General features: G+C 37.3%; 3 protein-coding genes across 5 annotated transcripts in view; all 3 read right to left on the reverse strand.

The window, feature by feature from the left end:
* LOC118748574 overlaps positions 1–13,066 on the reverse strand; it is a 33,070-nt gene extending 20,004 nt beyond the window's left edge. Inside the window, exon 1 of the mRNA XM_036483108.1 lies at positions 12,146–13,066. The gene's annotated coding sequence lies outside the window, so the exon portion shown is untranslated. The remainder of the gene's footprint in view (positions 1–12,145) is intronic.
* Positions 13,067–17,225: 4,159 nt separating this feature from the next.
* On the reverse strand, positions 17,226–20,235 carry LOC118748586 (ubiquilin-1). Of its 3 annotated transcripts, none has more exons than XM_036483124.1 (4): positions 20,063–20,235; positions 18,967–19,642; positions 18,147–18,896; positions 17,226–18,027 (listed from the first exon to the last, which is right to left on the reverse strand). In XM_036483124.1, the coding sequence occupies exons 1-4, from the start codon at positions 20,159–20,161 to the stop codon at positions 17,951–17,953; spliced, it is 1,602 nt and encodes a 533-aa protein (XP_036339017.1). In that variant the 5' UTR covers positions 20,162–20,235; the 3' UTR covers positions 17,226–17,950. The 3 variants fall into 3 exon arrangements, with proteins under 3 accessions (XP_036339017.1, XP_036339018.1, XP_036339019.1); XM_036483125.1 differs by lacking the exon at positions 20,063–20,235 and adding an exon at positions 19,714–20,007; XM_036483126.1 differs by lacking the exon at positions 20,063–20,235 and adding an exon at positions 19,725–20,006.
* Positions 20,236–20,303: 68 nt separating this feature from the next.
* LOC118748587 overlaps positions 20,304–22,058 on the reverse strand; it is a 59,218-nt gene continuing 57,463 nt past the window's right edge. Inside the window, exon 4 of the mRNA XM_036483130.1 lies at positions 20,304–20,442. Within this exon, the coding sequence (XP_036339023.1) occupies positions 20,310–20,442 (133 nt within the window). The 3' untranslated portion in view covers positions 20,304–20,309. The remainder of the gene's footprint in view (positions 20,443–22,058) is intronic.

Genomic DNA, 22,058 nt, shown 5'->3' on the forward strand with positions numbered 1-22,058 from the left:
ACAAAGGCCTACAGCTGAAAATATGTTTGTGGAAGGTTGCCACCTATTTGAAAACTTTAATTTAATATAATTGATAGCATAAATTAAATATTGCAATATTGGCATCAAACTAAAGACGATAGGAAATTTTAATCCTGAAAATATTTTTAGGGGATTTGCCAACTGATTGAAAGATTGTATTCATTGCAATTTGTAAAATAAATGAAATATTGCAATACGAATATTAAACTAAAGAGGATTAGGAAGCTTACTTTTGAAAATATTCTTGAAGCGGGTTGCCACTTATTTGAAAACTTTAATTCAGTTAAATTTACTATATAAACTAAGTGTTGCCATATGGGTATCAAACGAGAGTACTTGAGAATAATAAAATTGCAACAGGCCGATATCTGTACATAATAGATGATAAAGAAAAATTAATAGGGGGTTTATTAGATCAACAGAAGCCAAATCTAAAATTTCGGTATGTTTGTCTGTATGTTTGCAAGCGCATCACGCAAAAGCTAATGTATGGAATTAAATGCAGTTTTGCTAGAGCTCTAATTGAAAATATAGAATCCATTTTTTTTTTTGTTTTAGTTTATCGTCGATCATTATTCCTAGGTATTTGAACGTATTAACTTTTTCCAGTGCGTCGTTGTTTATATTTAGAGTTAGCAACGCACCGTTCTCAAAATTTCGCCTTGATATAACCACAAACTTAATTTTTTTTTATTTCTGTTTGGAAGGGTTTTCGCTAAAAAAAATTTAAACTTTTCGTTGTTGCTGCCAAAAAAATTAAGAAATCTGAGACGTTACGTTTTACAATTTCATACAGTTCTCTTTACAATGCATTTCACTAAACTACTAAACGGCTGCATCGACTTGGTTCATATTTGGCAACACGTTGAAAATAAATATTCTGACCAAAAATTTACTCGGTATTTAGCTCGGGATATACCTAAAATTCTTATACAGACTAAAACGTAAAAAACCAATATATCACTAAAACCAATTACGCTGGGGAACTGAAACTTAGCACTGATGCATATATTGCAAATGCATTGGGAAAGGGGGCGTGGCTCCTTCCTTCCATGCAAACTGAACTTCTCATATAGGTTATGTCTGGAACTGCTTACGCTAACGTCCTGAAATTCTACACAGCTACATATGTTATCAATACCGTAGTTATGGCGAAAAGTGATAATTATTGGAAAGGCTGGATCGATATACATTTACGTAAACGCGCAAGTATCACTCGATTGGGAACCATTTTCTCCTAGATTTATAAATCCCATTGAACTATTCTAACTTTGTCTTTAATTTTCAGTAAAGTAAAATTTTTGTGAAAATTTTGAAGAATTTTTTTAAGTTTTTCACAAAGAATGGAGCTTTGCTTTTACGAGTTTCGCTATAAACTGTCCTATCTACATACCTATTTGCATAAAATGATAGCCGTTTTCGTTGTTCGGAATAAACTCAAAAAACACTGAATAGAGGTCCGTCAGATTGTCGGAGGTTATCTTACATACATATATGGTCCAATTACATGCTACTATAAAACTCGCTAGGTGGTGCTGGAGTAGAGTTATTTATAAAAATCGTATTTATTAACCGATTTTGTTCAAATTTTAAATGTGAGCTATGTACCTGTATGATAGAAAATTCTTTTGATAAAAATTTACCCGATTAGTGCCGCTGGAGTTAAGGTAGAAATTCATAACACGTATTCATTTTATGGTAAGCAATGGTTTTGCAGAAAATAAGCCCAATGGATGGCGCTGCAGCCGAAATGTATAGAAACCCCGTGTGGTTGGTCTGCTTTGGACCTATGTTTAAGTTATACGAATTTAGTTTTCAAATGTTTAAATGAAGCATGGGGTTAAGTTTTTCTGACGCCCTCATGCACGATCATGCGGTCTTGCATCTGCCCTGAAATCAGTTCATAAATTTTACCACGAATTGTAAAAGTGGTGAATTAACAAGGAAAGATCACCGTAGGTATATCAACTGCTTCATTTGAAAGATACTTAAGAGATCACACTACTCATTTAGCTATGTACTGGAAAACTTTTCATCCTATGGGACAGCGAGGATTCTTGGCCTTCCTATAAAGAAAATGCACTTCTGTGCTCTTGAGTTTCCCTATAAGAACTTTTATTGGCATACGTAAGATCATACAAAAAGATTACGCATGATTGGCAGAGATCTCACAGGTGAAAATAAGACCATCAGTAAAGCTCATGACACCAAAAGGGATTGGTATTCCATATGGTATCACAGCGTTACTACTATTTGCCTATGTGTGAGGAGGATACTGCGCCTTAGTGGTTTCAACTTAAATCAAAAACTTTGACTTTACAGACTTATTTTGTTTTTAAACGCTCTTTTGCATTGGCTAACGCAAAAGCTCTTATTAGGCGCCGCGAAGTAAGCGGGCATTGGCTAGTATACAATATAAATTCAAGGCCGTATTTAAGAAAAGTCTCCTAAATTCGACAATTTTAATGCGATTGCAATTAGTGAGGTAACAGTTTATTTGAAAATAGATTTAATTTTAGACAGTATTGCATATTTTGAAATTGTGGAAATTATCAATGGTCAAAATTTAAAAAATTAAGAGAAATATAGTTTTTTTTGTTATTTTACCCCATAAAAAATCCCAACAAGCCAAGTCCGAAAATAGATTATTAAAAGTCATTTTAAAGGCCTATATATCCTCTTCTCAGATGACATTCGATCTTTGCAATTGAGTCAAAAATAATCATTCAAAAACTCGTAAATCTACAAAACCGTATTTTTTAACCTAAATCGACAGGTCGCGACCTATAAATGGCCTTTAAATATCTATAAAAATAGGCAATAATATTTCTCATAAAAACGAATAAAATTAGGGTGTAGGGTCTTGAAATTTCAAAAAAAACATTTTCGATGAGCATCCTAATGTACATATGAGCGTATGAATATAATGGATTTTTTTTTATCCTGCGTTTGAAAATATATTAAGGGAGTTCAAGATTTGTAGCATTTTAGATGTTTTTTTTTATCCCATTTGGCCATAACGCGTGGTTTGGTTGAAATAAAATGCGCCAGATAGTTTGACGAATATTTGAGACCATGCTGTGACAGAACTGTTTGAAAGTGAGCAGTCAAATCAACAGAACAGAAAAACCGAAAAAAACATTTCAGCTATCCTGCAGGTTAACTCTTCATATTGGCGCAGTAAAGCTAAGCGTCAAAAGTAAAAAAAAAAATGCATTCATAACACAGCAGCAGCAGTTTTTCAGTGTATTTTTTACTTTTTCAAACACTGTTTAGTACTACGGTGGAGTTTAATTTTATTTGCCAAAAGATAAATTTATTTGCAAAAAGATTAATTTTATTTGCCAAAAGATTAAATTTATTAGCCAAAAGATTAAATTTATTTGCCAAAAGATTAAATTTATTTGCCAAAAGATTAAACTTATTTACCAAAAGATTAATTTTATTTGCCAAAAGATTAAATTTGTTCGCCAAAAGATTAAATTTATTTGCCAAAAGTTTAACTTAATGTGCAAATGCTATATATGGTTCCTTTTAGAGAATTAACTACATTTTAATTGAAATTTCTTAAAAATAAATAATTTGGTCCGCCAAAACAATTTCGAAATTGTCTTGCAAAAATACAAATCGAGCCCTAACCGCCAAAATAACGTAAGCGACATTTCTTTCAAAATTTTATTTTTGATGCAGAAATATTCCTGGGGCATCTAGATGTATTTCTGCATCTAAAAAGAAAATTTTGAAAAAAATGGCGCTTACGTTATTTTGGCGGTTAGGGCTCGAAATGTTTTTTTGTTGCTTGTAAGGTGACACTGTCTAATAATGTACATTTAATATGCTAAGAAAAGTGGACAATTGCAAACTATGGCGGGAAAAAATAATACATTAATCACAGGAAGAAGATGACGAGAGGAATGCAAGGTGTTTTCCTTACAAAAACAAACGGCGACAGATATGCAAATACAATGACAATAAATAAAAACGAATATAAACAAAAAAAAATACACATGGAAAAGTGCGAAGCAAATGTAGAAGAACCACTAAATAACACTAAATAAAAAAACTTATTTAAAAAGTGTATGGAGTAGTGAAACAGCGGTGTATTTGTGTTGAACGAATTGAGCGCGTGCGCGCATCGCACATGCCTGTGAAACGGCCGTTATGAATGCAAGCGTGTCAATGAAGGCAGCCAAACCGGCACTACAATGCCACGTACATACATGCATACAAATGTTTATATATAGGTACATATTTATATGTATACATATATAAATGCAAGCGTATAAAAAGTAAATATCAACATACATATGTATAAAAATTAAATGCACAGAGGGAGCCGCAAATGCACTTACTTATTCGTTTGCAAGTAGGGGTGAGCGTTCAAGCCTCCTCACAGCTGAAGCGTAGAAATTCCTTGTGTTTTTATCAGTACATAGTGTTTTTTGTGTGTTTTTATTTGAAAAAACCGAATGTATTCCTTCGACTGACAAACAAACATACTTGGGGGTTTAATTACTTACATACTCAAAACCAGAAATAATAAAAACCAAACAAAACAAAAACAAATGCGAGGCGTATGTTTTTAGGGGCGGTTTGCGCGTTACGCGAGGGTGGCGATGGTAATGAACAGGTGCGCCGGACAAAATTGTTGATAGTGTTTGTATATTTGTGTACATATAAATATGTATTTACTTGCGAGTACTTATTTGTATGCATTTATTGCATTTACTCTACTTAGTAGCATGTAAGAACTAGCTGGCAATTTGGAATATTATTACCTTTTATTTTATTTATATATGTAGTTCTTTTCTAAAACACAGTAGACTAATAATACGGCGTTTCCATGGTTCGTGATTCGCTCTCTCATTCGTAATTCGCTCTCCCATTCGTCATTCGCCTTGCCAATTACCTTCCGAATTACGTAATTCGCCTTACAAAATTTTTCGAGCGATTTACCTCATTTGTAGGTAATTCAGATCGAATTACCATGCGAATGACGAACGAATCGGTGCCTTCTCTAATATTTATCGGAAATATATCGAAGTTTTCAGTTATAGAATAATATTAATAAAATATTCTCTATATAAATTAAAATGGTTGATGATAACTTAAATTTTAGCTCCATCTTCGATATTTGCAGTACACAAAAATAATAATAAATAGCGAAGAACAAGAACAAGAACTAGAGCTGCCAAACGAATTACTATTGTGTGTGGCGTGGAAACAGGGTAATTCACGAATCACTTAGCGAATTATTCGTGGAAACATCGTATAAAAGGGCCAGTTTCTCAGTGCACGGCCTTGGTTTAAACTCAGTTTAAACGCCAGATCTGGCTGGTTTAAACTAAGATAAGCCAATCAAGTGTCAGCCAGCTGTTCAATTTAAACTCAATTTACTTAAATTAAGTTTAAACTGGCACTCAAACACTGGCCCTAAATAGTATTTCATACAACCTTTCACTCGAAGTCGCAGCAGTAAGAATAACCACAACCACTGACGGCACTTTAAAAAAAAAAAAAAATACCATATACATACACAACATCACCTTAAATTCGCGGGATCACATCATGCGATCTTTGTCTCGCTAACTATAACTGCCATGCCCATTGAAGCTATAATTTATACAGAGTCAAGCTTTCAATCAGATCACATCACATTACATCAAATAAGCCGCATCACATCAAATAAGTTACATCATATCAAATACGTCGCAACACATTGTTGTTGTATAAATCAATCGCAAAATTTCAACGTAAACGGCCGACTGAACCAGACTACATATTCAGTTTCACTCATCATCTCTTATCAGTAGGGCCCGGATTTCTATGCATTTACATATTTTTTTGGTAAGTCATAGGAGCTTAAAGATTAACAAATGTTGCGAATCAAAAGTTGTGTGTTAAGATGATATCGATTTGTTAGTGCATATTCATACATATTTTGCTTTAAATCACGGACGATTCACTCCACAATTGCAAGAGCATTTGATGATTCCATGCAACTATTGGGTACTGATTTCGTCAAAAATTATTTTAATGTCACTGACGCAGAGCCATACATCGAGCCTTAACCGCCAAAAAACGTAAACGAAATTTTTTTTCAAAATTTTCTTTTTGATGCAGAATCGCAACTAGATGCTCTAGGGGCGTGAACCCAGTGGCCGAAGATGTAAGAGCTAGCTTCAATGATGTTGACGATTTAAGCCCAAAATACAATAACGCAGTGACAGTGGCAGCGGCAGTTTTTCGAAATCAGCTGTTTTTTAGAAAGTGTGCTGTCCAATGAAGCGACTCACAATACAGCAGTGGCAGCTAGCAGTACTGCTCAGTTTAGCCCAAATTCTAAATTCACTGCCACTGCCTTCATCGCAGCAAACTTCGCATGCTGAATTTGACATAAATGAAACGCAGCCAACATCTGTTGATGTCATTGAAGCCTAAAAGGCAACAACAAAAATGTAAACAAACAAAAGGGAATGTCAAAAAAAGCAGTCACTGACAACGCCGTATTGTGTTTGCTGCGGCATTGACTGCCAATATTAGCAGTAACAGCTGATTTTAAAAACTGTCACTGCCACTGCCACTGCGCTATTGTGTTTTGGCCTTTAACAAACAAAAACAAAAATATTTTTTAAATCTGCTTTGCGCGTTGAAGCTTTTAAGAACATGTATCCCAATATCGCTCTTCCGCCTCAGCCAATATTAATAACGAGATGGTTTTTATCGTATATTCTACACTTCCCATGACTTCGGAACCTACTTTATATATGTTGCTACAACAGAGCCCTTCAATGTCACATAGAAGTACATAATACCCTGTAGGAAAACGCACTAGCGCCGAACTGGTTCGGTACCATGACTTGGCGCGTTAATTTTCTTTCGCGTGCGAGGAACTCTCGAATTTAACATTGTGATGTCCTACGAAGTGCTATTTTCGCGGCGAGTAAATTTTTGACAACTATGAGGTGAATAAAATTTCAGTAGCTTATGAGACTAGTAAAATTTTTGACAAATGAATAGAAAAGATTATTGATGTGTGTAATTTTTCGTTAAATAAAAGCTTAAATTGATGAACTGCAATCAACGATGGTAGATGTTTTCTTAATATATTAATTTCACTTCAATTCGTAATATTTTATGCCGCATAAATCTACGGTTATCAAAAATTTACTGCTGTCAAAAAAGATTTAATTTCACACAGCAGATTGGCAAAACTGTTTCACCATAGTAAAAATATTATTCAACAGCTTTCCCCATAGAACTTTGTTACCGATTCACACACGCCCCTTATGTTGGATTTCCCCTAGGCATTAAATGGAAAAAATGACAAATGACAAAGTTGGGCATTAAAAAATATTCGTGTAGTTACGTTAAAAAAAGTGTCATTAAGTTCATTTCCACATGACATTTTTTTAAATGGCATATATTTTTTGTTATTTCAATGCCTAGTGGATTTCTAATGAAAAGTTTTTTTTTACTCTTTGGGACTTGTCAAATTTTCTGCGACTATTTTAGACTTAGCAACAGAACGTAGTAAGAAGTAGTTCGATCTTAAAGTTCTTTAATAAAACGATGCATTTCCAATTGTTATTGCTTCTTGCATCGAAATAAGGAACACTAGGAAAAAATGGACATAGCAGTCACTTTTCAGTTTTATTTAGCTAGCGATTTGTAGTTTTAAAAAGTAAAAAAATAGTTTTTTTTTTAACTACCACATTTCGCTGTTTTTGAACTGGTTCGATCTAGTTACTATCAGACTGGTTCCTTTTTGGCGATAAAGTTCTAGTACGGAACTTGAAATTTGGTTCACTCGTTCGGGGTCTCTCTGCAGGCTTAGATCACGCCAAAGCTTGCAGATCACAATAACTATAAAATACCTACTCACCACACACAGATATCGAAGACTTTCGCAGGACTACTAGAGTTGGAATTCTCTTTCAAGACGCGATAATTGTTTTGTCGTGTCGAAGAAACTTAAACAAACATACAAACATACATATGTATGTGCATATGTACATAAGTATAAGTATAAATAAGAATTCCATTGCGTACGAAATATGTATGAAAATCAAATAGAATCCGCCGCGGCTCGAGTAAATCTCACTCCGGCACAATATCTGTAGAAGTAACTGGCCGTTGGTCATTTTAAAAATTCCACCACAGCTCGAGAAGTACATACATATGTACATGCATAGAAGCAGAAGCAGAAAATATTATCTAAACGGCAACAACGCACTTTTATTTTTATTTGAACCAAAGATGACTGGTTCTACAGGCTGTCTACTTCCACTGTTGTTGCTGTTTTCCGTCTGTCTGTTTTGAGTTAGTAAATTTGTTTTTTTATTTTTTGTGCTTTTATCACAACAAAGTGAGCTGTTTTAAGCTTTGTCCGTCCGTATGCTACTCAACATCGTTTATTCGATGATCTTCATCGCCGCTGAGAACTTGTTTCCGATGCTCGGAATGTTGAGCATGCGCGCCACTCAACTGGCGGCTGCTGGTAAAAGAGTGGCTTTATTACGCTTGTGTTGACTGACTAACGTGTTTTAATGCTGAGGTTCTACAGGTGGGTAGTGATTTTTTCTGTAGTTTTTTTTTTGTTCTTTGATCTTACTTTACCAATGCTATAATTTGTTTATGTACGAAACATACATTCATACATAATTACATATACTTTTTGTTTTTGTTAAACAAACGGCATTGGCGCTTAGAAATGATGACGTTTAAAACTTACTTGTAAATAGAATATGGGTGCGTCATGTAGATTTTGGTTATTTTTACAAACACAATTTTTTTAATTAATTCCATCATTAAACGTATTTGTGTGAACGATTCATAGTTTAGATAAGATCTTTACTAATCATGCAATATGTACATACATATGTATATATCTATCCTAAGAATTCTTTAATGAAACATACAATAGATCAGAAACGCAATAAATTCAATTCATTTAGGCTACATAAGTACATACAAGTGTACATATGCAGCACTGTGGTAAAACTAAAAAAATCCATACCTTTGAAGCCACTTAAATTATTATTTTTTTTTTTTCAGAGATTGTGACGTCTTACATCAGTCCGTCTTAAAACATTAGGGTCTAGGGAAGAAAAGTTTCTCTTATGTAATAGTTATATACATGTATGTATGTAAGATGTTGTAACAGCATAAAATTCACAGTTAAAACAGTTTTGAAGAATTCTGCTGAAATGGCAGTCATTGACCAGATTTATGTATGTAAATTTGGGACTTTTTCGATTAAGTATACCATTCTGTCGTGGGCATATAAGATCACCTTGGCCGCCGTGGTTGAGTGGTTAGCGGTGCGCACCAGCTCCCTTCAATACCTAGCATCGAAACCCCGTCCGAAAATATCTAAAAAAAAAGACCGGGGTCCTCAAGTCACTGGACGGCAGCACTTGTGGCAAAGACAAACGAACGTTGTTGGCGAAAACATACAGGGCAATTGGTCGGCCGGTTTTAAATTATGCAGCGCCCGTATGGGCGCCGGAGACTAGTAGGACGCAGTGGATGAAGCTGGTGGCAAGCCACAACACGGCACTTCGGACTGCGACTAGATGCCTTCTGATGTCGCACCAATACCACCTGCACGACGACGTTCATATGATCCTCATTAAGCAAGCAACGTGGGCACCCGAACAGGCACTTGCTCGTGGAAGAACCTGACGTGGACGGGAGAGAACTTTGTCTGCCTCGGGAGACTCGCACTATAATAGCCCAACTTCGCTGTGGCTATTGCAGCAGGCTAAACTCATACCTGAGTAGAATCAATGAAGATGTGCCCAATCAGTGCCCGGCATGTGGAGAGTCGCCACATTAATCACGGCACCTCTTCGAATATCCCCAAAGCCCCACACAGCTAATACAATACAGCCCCTGTTGAAGTCGCGCACTTCCTGGGCTTTCCCTTAGCTGAACCAGACGACCATGCAGATGGATGAGCCGACTCGAGCGGGGTTTAGTAGCCGCTACAACATGACTAGTTCAAGCAGAGAAATTTACGCTATTCCGGTTCACAATGTAAAAAATTTGGTTTTCTTCCATTTTTCTCTCTTCAAGCACCCTCATACTCCGCACAACAGGTCTAAAATAAAAGGAAATTTCGCTTGGTTTGTTAAGCCGATTGTGTGGTTTACTTCACTTCCAAATTTTTTCCCGAACATTGGTTGACCGTATTCATTTCATGTTAAGCAATGCTTCTACAAAAAAAAATACACCAAAGAGATGGCGGTGCAGTCGAAATATTTAGAAACTCTTCATTTTAATGTTATCCAAGTGATCACACGACTCATTTAGACAATGTACGGGAAAACTTTTCTCAGGTAGAAATAACATAGTTGGTAAAGCTTGTGAATCGAAAGGGACTAATATTCCATATGGTATCACTGGCTACTTTTCTTGGCCCTTGTGTGAGACGGGTTCTCCTCTTTAGCCGCTTACCAATACTAAGAATTTTTTGCTTTTCAACAATATATTTTGGCATTGGCCAACGTAAAAGTTGTTATCAGGTGCCGCGAAGAAAGCGGGCATTGGCTAGTAAAATTTTATAAAGACTACTTTAATGGATCAGCCTAAGAGTACTGTATAGTAAGTATACCTTTCTCCTTAATCGGTACCGCTACTTAACGATGGACTGAAACAGCGCGTTTCTAGAATCATGTAACAGTAAATTATAACTCATCAAAAATCATTAAGCTTTTGCTAAAGTGTATTTAAAACACTCCACAAAACTATAAAAAAAAATCTTTTTATTGCCGAATGTATCTACATACATACGTAGGTGGCACCAGAGCTGTTAAATTTCCATTACGTAATTATAATCATAAATTTTTTTAAATTTTTTAATTTTAATGATTATTTTAATTTTCTTACATAACCCAGCAATTAATAATTAATTATAATTAAAATTAATCAAAAATAATCATGATTAATTGCCATTAAAAAAAATAATCGAAAATAATAGCATAATCAAATTCAATCAAATAATTTTTTTATTTATTTGATTATTTTAAATTGTTTGATTTTTTTAAATTATTTTATTGTTTTTAGTTATCTGATTATTTCTAATTATATGATTATTTTTAATTATTTTTTTTTAATAGACAAAGCTGTGTTTGGCAGGCAAATTTTTATAAATTAGTATTAAATAACTGAAACCAAATTAACTGTACAAGTAAATACTTATACTGTAGTTTACAAGTAAAGAATGATTTCTTACAGATATTGTCAACTGTCTTTGCTATTCATTAATTCTTTCAGAAAGAATTTTGTAGAGAACACATTGGTGCAGATCTTACATATAGACATAGGTAAGCATATTGACCGCGTTTTTTATTCTCCTTGTGCATTTATCTTATATTACTGTATTAATACTCATAGTATGTATATTAATGCGTTTCAATGTATTATTCACAAGTTGAAAATATTTAAAAATAATAAAATAATTATGTATATTAATCATGCAATTAAAATAAATCAAAAATAATTAAATAATTATATTAATCATGTAATTGAAAAAATTCAAAAATAATTGAAAATAATAAAATAATCGTGTAATTAAACTTAATTAAGTAGTTAATTAATTTTCGTTTTTCAAAGTAATTAGTTATTAATTATTAAAAAGGTGCAAATAATGATATTTAATCATTAAACGGTTACCTCAAAAAACATGCTTTAATTAATAATCATTATGATTTTAATCATTATTTAACAGGTCTGGGTGGCACCGAAATGTAAAAAAGGCAACACTTAAGTTCGGCCAAAAGAAATTTGTTTCGAAATTGTCTTGAAAAAATATTTTAGACTCGGATGAACGGCGAACTTTTTGGTTTATATGTGTATAAGGTTATATGGTCTGATATACCTTTGAGGAATGCTGTATCGAAATTGGGTCAGACTGTTTAGTACTTTATGTAATTTTCATTTCTAATTGGCTTAAGAGTCGATTTCAAAGTTACTCAAGTGCTAAGCAAATTGCACATCTTTTGTCATGTTTGTTTATTTGTTGTTATTTTTCTTTTCCAGAATTGCGACAACAGTTAATACTTTTCACGCTTCATTAAAACTGGCTTCTAGTAAACATCGCCTTAATTTGTTTGCTTACCTGTCGAAGTGGATACCCAAATTCGTGCCTGAGACTGGCAGGTATGTATGTACTCTGTAGTTTGTTGCTTGCAAATTTTACCGCTCACATTCGTATCTGTGAGTATCTATTTTTGTTTTTTACTGTAATAACTTTTTTAATTTTTATTTGTGCAATTCATGCTTTCAATCATTTGTTTTAAATGCAATTGCCTTCACTTGTATTGCCTTTTTCGGTTTAAAATGCACTGCGGCAATAATAATGATAACATTCAATCACTGCACATCTCAGCTTTTGCAACACTGTAACTACATACTTCTTTACATATGCTCGACGTTCACCCAAAAGTCGTTATTTGCGAAATTTTTATTTACATAAAATTTATTTTAAATCGCGTGCGCATGTTAATGTGAAGAGTGGATATGTATATATATATGTACATACATTTGTACATATGTAGATGTGTGGGTATATTTGGTTGTGTGCGTCCACTGGCTATTGAAGGGTATCGCGTTGCAAGCAGTGCGGAAATATGCGGCCAATTTCTTGCTTTGTTGTTTCTTTTTTGCTATTTCGCCAGCGTATTCAAGGAAATAACTCCGGGCGAACGGCGGCTACAAACACATCGCACAAACAGCGCAAATAGGCATACAACAGCGCATTGCAAGCGCCCACATTTTTGAAGCATACAAATTAACAAATTTTCGGCATAAACGAGTACACATCGAACGTTTTCGAGATTTTCGTATTCGATTGTGCTGCTTTTGCATTTTTTCATAGCAAAAAAAAACCAAAACACCAAATGTAAATCCTACCAGCGGGTTCGCGAAATTGTCAACGGCGGTGACTAAAAACCAGCACATGCAACCGTTCCTTTATATTTGAAATCCGTGGAGGAAACTACCGTCCACAGTGTTGTGCGCGACAATTCCCGACGACGTTCTCAACCTGACTGACTGAGTAGCCAGCGACTGGCAAAATAAGCGAAGCGAAAACCAACTCTAAACAAGTCAAATGCAGAGGCAAACAAATACAATAAATGAAATAAAAAGAAAAAAGCAAAATCAAAAGCAAATGTAAAAGCACAAAACCAAAAAGTAATTGTATCTGCGCCTTGCCGCTGAATGGGAATTGGATGATATATGTATACAAACATATGGACACATGAACCTGATCAACCGACAACACCAACAATAACGTCAACGTCTTGGGAATTGTTGTAGTTGCAGGGCCGCATTCCTCTTCTTGGTATGGGCTTGCGGTCGGTCTTGTTGTAGACGGCATTCTCACTTTGTTGTTGATATTGCTGCTATCGATTATGTTTGTTGTTGTCGCTTGGTGGTTAGCTGTGGCTCTTTCACCGCTTGTTTGTGGCACGCTCCCTTCCCGGCACCAATACACCACCGCCGCCGCTATCAACAGCTGGTCGCAATATACATAGGCATACGTACAGCCGTCAACGACCGCTGCTGCCACCACCACCATCAGCGTACACGCAAATACCACCACCATTTCAGCCGCGCTACCTTCAATTGGCCTGTTGTTCGTGCACTCCCAAAAATGTGCAGGATATTCGCCTCACCTTCTCATGGTCTTGGCATGCCACTTTGTCGGTTAATTAATTTTTAAAATACGCGCGCTCTCAGCACCACTGACTGTGTGCCTTGCTATGAACTGCTCTTCCTTCCTTCCTTCCTTTCAGTTCTTTCACTTCAGGTTGCAGCCGCTTTTGATTTTTTCGGGGGGGATTAAAGCCTCAACATTCTTGTAAATGTTGTCGCGACCGGTTAGCAAATATATTGTTTGACCGCGATGTTGGCTGTATCGATCACTTAGTCACTAAGGCTTAGTGTATGGATCTATTGAGTGTTGGGTTGGTGATTCCCGTACGTTTCAATTCACACAGCGCTAAAGTTATCTTTACAATCATTTCATCTTGTGATTGTAATCTGATGGGTCTTGCATGTAATTGTTGTGTTTGTATATACATTTATTTTCTGGTGACTCTTAGTACGTCTTTGCGCTCCTATTTCGTTGAACGTCTGCTAACCTGTATTTCCTGTAATTGTTTTTGATCCACGAGAGCGACTAACTTTATTGTTGTCGTTGGTTTTAATCAAAAACAATGCCGCCGTCTCTTCCTATCTAGTTGCGCACGCGCTTTTTGACACGACATAATGGAAGTGGGGATTCTCTTAAGCAGAAATGCATATCATTGCAGTTTTTCAACAACAAATGAAAAGACTTAAAAACTTGTTTCTCAAACAATCGTAAACTATATGTTAACATTTTACGAAGATCTCCGATGATTTCTATCTACCAGATGTATTCTAATTCAAAGTTTTTTCTCGCTAAGATAGGCTCTTCGGATTGGAGGCGCATGACAATAAGTGTTCCGTATATGAGGACCTCACCCATATGCTGTACAGGTTTTAGCCACTTCTGGTTTAGCGGATGGAGATGGACGTTGAGTACGTTGCCCCACCCTCAACGGAGCTATGTTAGGGTGCCCTGGGGCACAATCTATATATGTAAATCCGAGTGGCGGTTCATTTCTCAACAAATATCTATCTATCTAGGGTGCACTTGGTATGTTTCGGTAGTTCTTCATCCTCAATACAGAGAGTGGCGGACGAATCGATATGTACGTTGTAGAGATCCGCTTTGTATCATGCCTCATAGAAGCGGAGGTCATTGTACGTCCCCACGCCCATTCTCAGGTCGCGTAGGTGCCATATCACGTGTCGGAGGGGTGGATCCTTTCGAAGCCGAGCGTCTTTGTGGTGATTCTCACGATGACATCCCACAAGGAACTGATTATATAGTAAGTTTTTGTGGCTGCAGCTGTTTGGGGCGTTTGAAGATTTTTCCCTTGCGAGTTGCTTGTAACATCGGCCGATCGCCTTGTTGAGTAGTTTTGTCAGATTCCCACGTAATTTCCCGCTAGCGGCAGAGGAGAACAAGATATCGAAAGCGTTTCCTAAAACCTAGGGTTTATTCGCAATTGGTTTTTTCGCCATCGATGTGTACGTCGAGTTCCAGCCCGATCTCTGCAATGTTAGGGGTTAGGGAACCTACTCTATAATGCAATACGAAAGAGCAATGCGATGCGATAGGCAAATACATCGTAAGTAATACGCAGTGGCGATTTCCTATCGCATCGAATTACAGAGTAGCTTCCCTGGGCTCGAATCTTAGCATCCGTTCATGGATCTAAAACCACGCGGAAGAAAATTTCGTGATACGTCAGTCGTATAACCTGAATGGGATAAAGAGTACGTTCACGTATGTCATAATCATGGGCGTAGCCAAGTAGGAGCAGGGGGATGCTCGAGCCCCCTCCCCCCCCTAACTTTCAAATTTTCCTTATATATATATACAATAGTACCCTGAAATGCCAGCTTAATAGGGTCGGATTTATTCGCTGCATTCTTAGACCAACACTTGAGAGACTAAGGGCCGGTTGTTCAATGTCTGATTAGCACAAATCGGAGGTAGAAGCTCCGGTTAAATACAACGACTGATTTATCGATCACATGTTATATGCGTGATGTCGAAAACGTCGATAATGATGTTTAACCGGCAAGTAGTGATAACCAGACATTGAACAACCGGCCCTTAATGATTAGTCGATAGCGCTTCCAACGAAGTGGTCCGTACTATGGAAAGGTCACTAAGATGCTAGCTAGCATTTAATCCCTGTATTCTAGTAACTTTCCATAGTACGGACCACTTCATTGGAAGCGCTATCGACTAATCATTTAGGCCCGGTTTCTCAATGTCTGGTTATCATTACCTCCCAATTAAACACCATTATCGACGTTTTCGATATCATGCATATAACATGTGATCGATAAAGCAGTGTTTGCATTTAACCGGTGCTTCTACCTCCGATTTGTGTTAACCGGACATTGAATAACCGGCCCATCTCCATCTCTGGTTAACACTAACTCCCCGGTTAAACATTGTTATCGACGTTCTAACTCCATGCATATAACAGGGAGTCGATAAGGTCGGTAACGATGTTTACCGGGGGGTAAGTGTTAACCGGAGATAGAGAAACCGGCCCTAAGACTCTTAAGTGTTGGTTTAAGAACTTTTGTAAGCAATCTTTATTTGCTGCTCTTAGTTCACTTTTGAAGTCGTTGAAACGTTTCCTATACCGCTACAATTGGCCTTATTGAAGAGTTTTCTATTCATTGATTTAGCAACCTTCATAGACTTTTCTGGTAGGTACCACCGTTCTTAATACAATGCTTTTGAATTGAAACATCATTTTATTTCTTTACCTTTAAAATAGAAGTAAACTTTATTTTTCGTTTTAAACACAATGTGACACCGTTTATTATATAGGTATGTATGTTTGTAATTTTAGGATGTTTTTGTTTCATTTCTAATATAATTTAATTTTTTTTTTATACATATCTTTTTGAATTAAACTTTTTATTCGGAACCCTCCCATTCTTTTGTTTGTGTTTACTGAAAATTACTCTTCCTTTCATTTAATTTCTTGTTAAACTATACCGGCATGTAAATATGTAGCATGTACGACGTATGTTTGTCGTTTGGTATGTATTGTATTATCGCACACATGTAGCTATGTAATTTTGTAAGCTAAATAATAATAGTTGGGAGTATACGATGCACGGTAAATAATTATAAGAGAATATAAGATACTCATAAAATTCTTAAGTGTAAAAAGAATGAAATAATCAAATGTTGTAGTTTTTGCATCATAGATTTTTTTTTATATAATAGTAGTAGTAAATGTAATATGTATGACTGTAATTTGTCAGACTTCTGATTTATTTTCTGACTGACATCACACACTATTTAAGCCCTAACCAGTTTATTTTGTTTGGTTTAATTTTCTCTCCGACACAAATTTTTCCAACTACTTATTCAATATCCATTTTTATATGTAAAATCACCAAGAGAAGATTACAATTATGTTAATGAATATTCATATGAATATCGACTTTTAATAACTAAGAAAAAAATTCAAGGGATTTAAAAAAAGTATTTAATATTGGAATAATAGATTTGGAATATGAATGCAAAGTATAATTGAATGTTTTATTTTTAATTGTTACTTTTTTTAAATTATATAGCTTAGGTGTTTAATAGTCCAATTCATTGAACATGTGTTGTTGTTATTTTCAAAAACTTAAGCTTATATAAATTAGACAAAACAATTTGTTCAACAATACCAAGAGTAATTTCCAAAACTTCGCACTGATTTTAAAGCTTACGAATTGCAGAACAAGCCTGCGAGTCTTTCTTTACTCTTGGCGTTGTGCAAATACTTTGTGTTTTTATTATTGTTCTTTACAAGTCAATTAAAGTTCTTAAATGCTTTCAAAGAATTGGCTTAATCAAATGAATTCCATAAGGTTTTCAATGAACTTGACTATTAAATACCTCGCAAAGAACAGTAAATTTACAAATTAATGACTTTTAATCCTCCCTTTGTGCCAATTATTCATGCTAGGTAATAATTGTTTCGCTCTGTACCCTTTATTTCTGTTTTATGAATCCTCAGTATTTTAGTTTTATACTTTTGGTAAACATTTAGGTATGTAATTTAACGGAATTTACCCGCGGTCCCAAGCAAACAGGTTATAATTTTAGCAATGCTGTTTAGTTTTGTTTCACTTTCGTAAATTTGCTGGGACATTTGTTTAAATTTTGAGGGAAAAGCGAAAAGGATTATGTCTCTAGGCCGTCTACTTAGCAGCAGAAGTAGAAGCAGCAACAGCTGTTTTTGAATTTTGTTGTAAATTTCGTGTATTTATTAAATAAACAATAGCATTTTGTTTAAGGATGTTAACTTAAAGATAACTGATTAAGTGCCAATAACCGCTCCACGGCAGCATTGATGTCTCCAAAAGTAGCAATTAGCGCTGCAATAAAAAAAATGCCACGATTATTATATATGTATATTTCATTTGCATTTTCGAAAAAAGTTTAGCATATATTAAAAAAAACTTTTTCGCTTCGAAATTGTCGATTGGTCACTCACCTTGCAAGTTGGCTTCCCGATTGCCGAATCCCATTGAGGCCAATTGTTCCAGCTGTGACTGATAGCGCACTTCTGGTGGCTGTGAATTGTCCGTCTGCATACTCATGCCGTTCAACATACGCGAAACGAAATCATTGAAGAGCTGGGGATTCGGTCCACCGCCAGGTGCTGTGGCCGGGCGATTAGCGTCACCTCCGGCGCTAGTGGTATTTGTGGTCGAGTTTGTCGTACCGGTTGAGCTCTCAGTGTTACCAGCTGGTGGTGGTGGTATGCCCAACGAACCGACTAGACCCGGCGCTGCCGAACGCAACTGTTCCATGCCCTGCTGTATCTGCATTATTGCATTTAGAGCTTCCGGATTTGTCAACATGTTCTGTACTTCGGGATTTTGCATTTGATTGAGGAACTGTGGCATCATTTGACGCACCTGATCTTGCAGTTGCGGATTATTGGCCAATAATGGACTGGTACTCAATAGACGTGATGCCATTTCGGGATCCTGCGACATGGCGTCCATCATGGAACGCGTGTATGGAGCATTTAAAAGGTTTTGCATTAAAGACGGATTTTCGGCCATCTGCTGCATGAGACTCTGCATGGCGGGCGTGTTGAGCATACCACGTGGCGGCAAGTCTGGATTAGCGCCATCCGCAGAGTTACCACCAGCGCTGCCACTAGCATTACCTGTACCGCCCCATGGATTTGGCAACGGTTGACGATTTTCGGTGCCCTGTTGAGGATTATTTGCACCTAAAAGAAGCATGATAAACAAGTTATACATGTATGTATAAGAAAAAGTAACTGCGTTTACTACACGTACCGCCAGATGCGTCCATAAGTCCGGAAAAGGGATTGCGCGTAAATGAATCGCTTGCTGCATTCAGCATTGGCTCTTGTATATCGCGATAGATGCGCTGCAATGCATTGTAACCACCTGGTACTGATTCTAAATTAGACATAGCGCGATCGTGCGAACGCATCAACTCTTGAAGCATGGATGGGTTGCGCGCCAGCTCCATTGTCTGCCGCAACAACTCGGGATTATTAAGCATATGCGAAATTTCCGGATTGCGCTGCATTAGGTCCTGCATTTGGGGATTCGAAGTGAAGAGGGAACGCATAATTTCCGGATTATTCATCATTTGCTGCACGAGCGGATTGTCCAGCACCGAGCGCAGCATATCGCCGTTACTTAACAATTCGCTTTGCATGCGTGCTTGTAAGTCCATGAAAGAGCCGCTACCAGCGCCCAGAGCCTCCATACCAGCCAACCCGCCTAGTTGGTTAAGACCGAATGGTGTTTGACGTACATCAGCGGCTGGTCGGGGAGCTGGCTCTGCTCCGCGTGTAGGAGCTTTGATCACCAGATGCACCGTCAGGCCATCCTTTATGTTGTGCGTCCTTAGTGTGTCGTTGTCCTTCATGATTTTGCCGGCAAAAATCAGCACTAGTTGTTCGGGTTCAGAGTCAAATTTTCGTGCTACCAACTGCTTGAACTGAAAGAGATAATCATTGAAAGCGCACGTCGCCGGAAAGAAAATTGTTTCCTTTTGGACCAATAACTAACTATATGCATACCTTGTTGCCGCATTAATCAACCACCAACAATAAACACAAATTTAACCACATGTGACGCAGCAACAACAAGAATGCATGGTTGCGCCACTGCGTCTGCCTTTTGAACAGCGATGCAATTGTAAATTTCCTAAAATTATGCATTCTTACATTCGCTCGAACCTTCTGCGCCAATCACCTGCTAACACGCATACGAAACCAACGAGAATTTGTACTAACGCAATGTCATAAAACTATGGCGGCAGTGTCACATGTGGTATTTATGCAGCGGTGCTGGCTTCAAATGCATTAGGCAATCTTTAAATTACTTCAAATTAATCTAAGCTGAAAAGTACACTCACTTCCTTAATTCCAGAATCTTCATCCACTTCGATTGTTTTCTTCTCCTTCGGCGTTTTTACGTTGACAACGATGCGCTTGTTATTACCTCCTTCTGCCATTTTTATCGACTTTTTTTAAAGCTTTGCAATGATTTTCCCCTCGATTTTCGTTTGTTGTTAGATTTTAAAAAAATTCCAGTTTTTATTTTGCAAAAATGTTGCGGGAATTCTCAAAGATTAAAGATTGAAAAATTTTGTCAATTAAAAACTAATTCGTCACTTTCGTGCAACACACACAACGAGAAAAAATTAACAAAACAGAGTTGCATTTCGTTTTGCGAGCAAATGCGTGCGTGAAAAATGCAGGGTTGTATTGGCTGTGGCAGTGTTGAAAAATGAGACTGTAATGGAAACAAAGAACGTAAATCTTCTTTGGTACATACATACAAAGAACGTAGATAACCTTCTTGTTATGTACGTTCTTTGGCAGTGCAAGCGCGGTTTCTACGCATTTTGCCAAATCTAAAGTATATTTTCCCGTGTAAACAGTCAGAAAGTCCTTTTTGCCGATTTGCAGAAATCACTTTCGGAAATAAAAACTGCAATGTGTAACTGCAGCTGAAATTAAGAGCGCAATACACAACGCAAGCGGCTTGACAAACCAAGCGAAATGGCTCTTCCCCAATAAATATTGTTACGATTATCCTTGAAACCTCGTCCGGATTTCCCAAATCTCTCGGTTCGTATCGCTGGATTGTTAAATAAATGCAATCGATGACCAAATTGTAGTACAATTAACTTTATTGTACAACAAACAATTTACAATACTCGCTAATACAGTAAAAACACTTTACAATACTTGTTAAAGCAATAACAGCGCTTAACTAAACTTGGTAACACAATTAAACTTATATCTTGCTTATTCGCAACTCACTTCTCTGCTCACTTTACTTGTAGCTTGCTGTCTTGTAACTCACTCAGCTCGCGGTGGCGGCGCCCTTATATACCTGCGCTGGCACTTATGGCAACTCTAGAACATTCTGAAGTTTATAGCTCCTCTCGGCTCGATGCGTTACTGGACATTGCTTCCAGCTTATCTCCGGTGGTGCACCATCTCACATGGTCGTGCTTCTGCCGGCCACTGGTGGTGACCAGACCATGTCTCTTCTCATGGGCACCCTTTTCGGCAGATCTATGCCGCATCCTCTGTCCATGACACCGAGGCTCCTGCCTTCGTGCTGCACTGCCTTTAGCACATCTTGCTAAATCCGGTTCCTCACGCTGAAACTTGCCCAGTGTTTCCGCATCTCGCTCCTTCTCCGGCGTCAACCTCATTGACCGGACATGTATAACCTCATCCTTAGCTTCCGGCTTAACTGCTCGCCTTTGCCGGCCACCTTTTCCGGGACACTTCAAAGCGCGCCTACTGCTTTCACAGCCGCTTCCATTTCCGGCCACCGACGTATCACCATTGCAACGTGGTTCAGTGGCTTTCCTCCCGCCGGAAACACTGCCTGGCTCGCCATGACCACTTCCTTGTTGTGACCTCTTCTTCACTGAGCTGGCGGAACCGTCACGCTTTTCCTGTATCGGTGAACCGCTTCCTTCTCCAGACGAAACCACTTCGTCTCCATCACTGCCAACCTCCGCCCAACTAATCGCTTCTGTTTCTGGTGGAATCTTCGACACTTCCTCTAAGACTAACCGTCTGCTGCAGCACTGGCTGTCGTAACCAACCCTAAGTGGCACTTTCCTGTGACGCCCTGTCAGGATCATTCTCTGGAGGTCAATCTTCATGCCTTGGCCAAGTAAGAAATCCACGCCGATGATGACTTCATCCACAATGTCTGCCACTATAAACTTAGTGTACGAGGCCACATCGTCGATTATTACCTCGCATGGTACTTCTCCTAATACTTGGGAGCGTTCACCAGTTGCAGTCTGCAGCTTTGCTCCAGGTAGTGGCTTCACATAAAAAGTGGCCAAATCCGGTCGAATAATGGAATGTGTCGCTCCA

The sequence above is a fragment of the Rhagoletis pomonella genome, unplaced genomic scaffold (assembly GCF_013731165.1).
Source record: "Rhagoletis pomonella isolate Grant_MI unplaced genomic scaffold, Rhpom_1.0 Rhpom_scaffold_00013, whole genome shotgun sequence".
NCBI lineage: Eukaryota > Metazoa > Arthropoda > Insecta > Diptera > Tephritidae > Rhagoletis > Rhagoletis pomonella.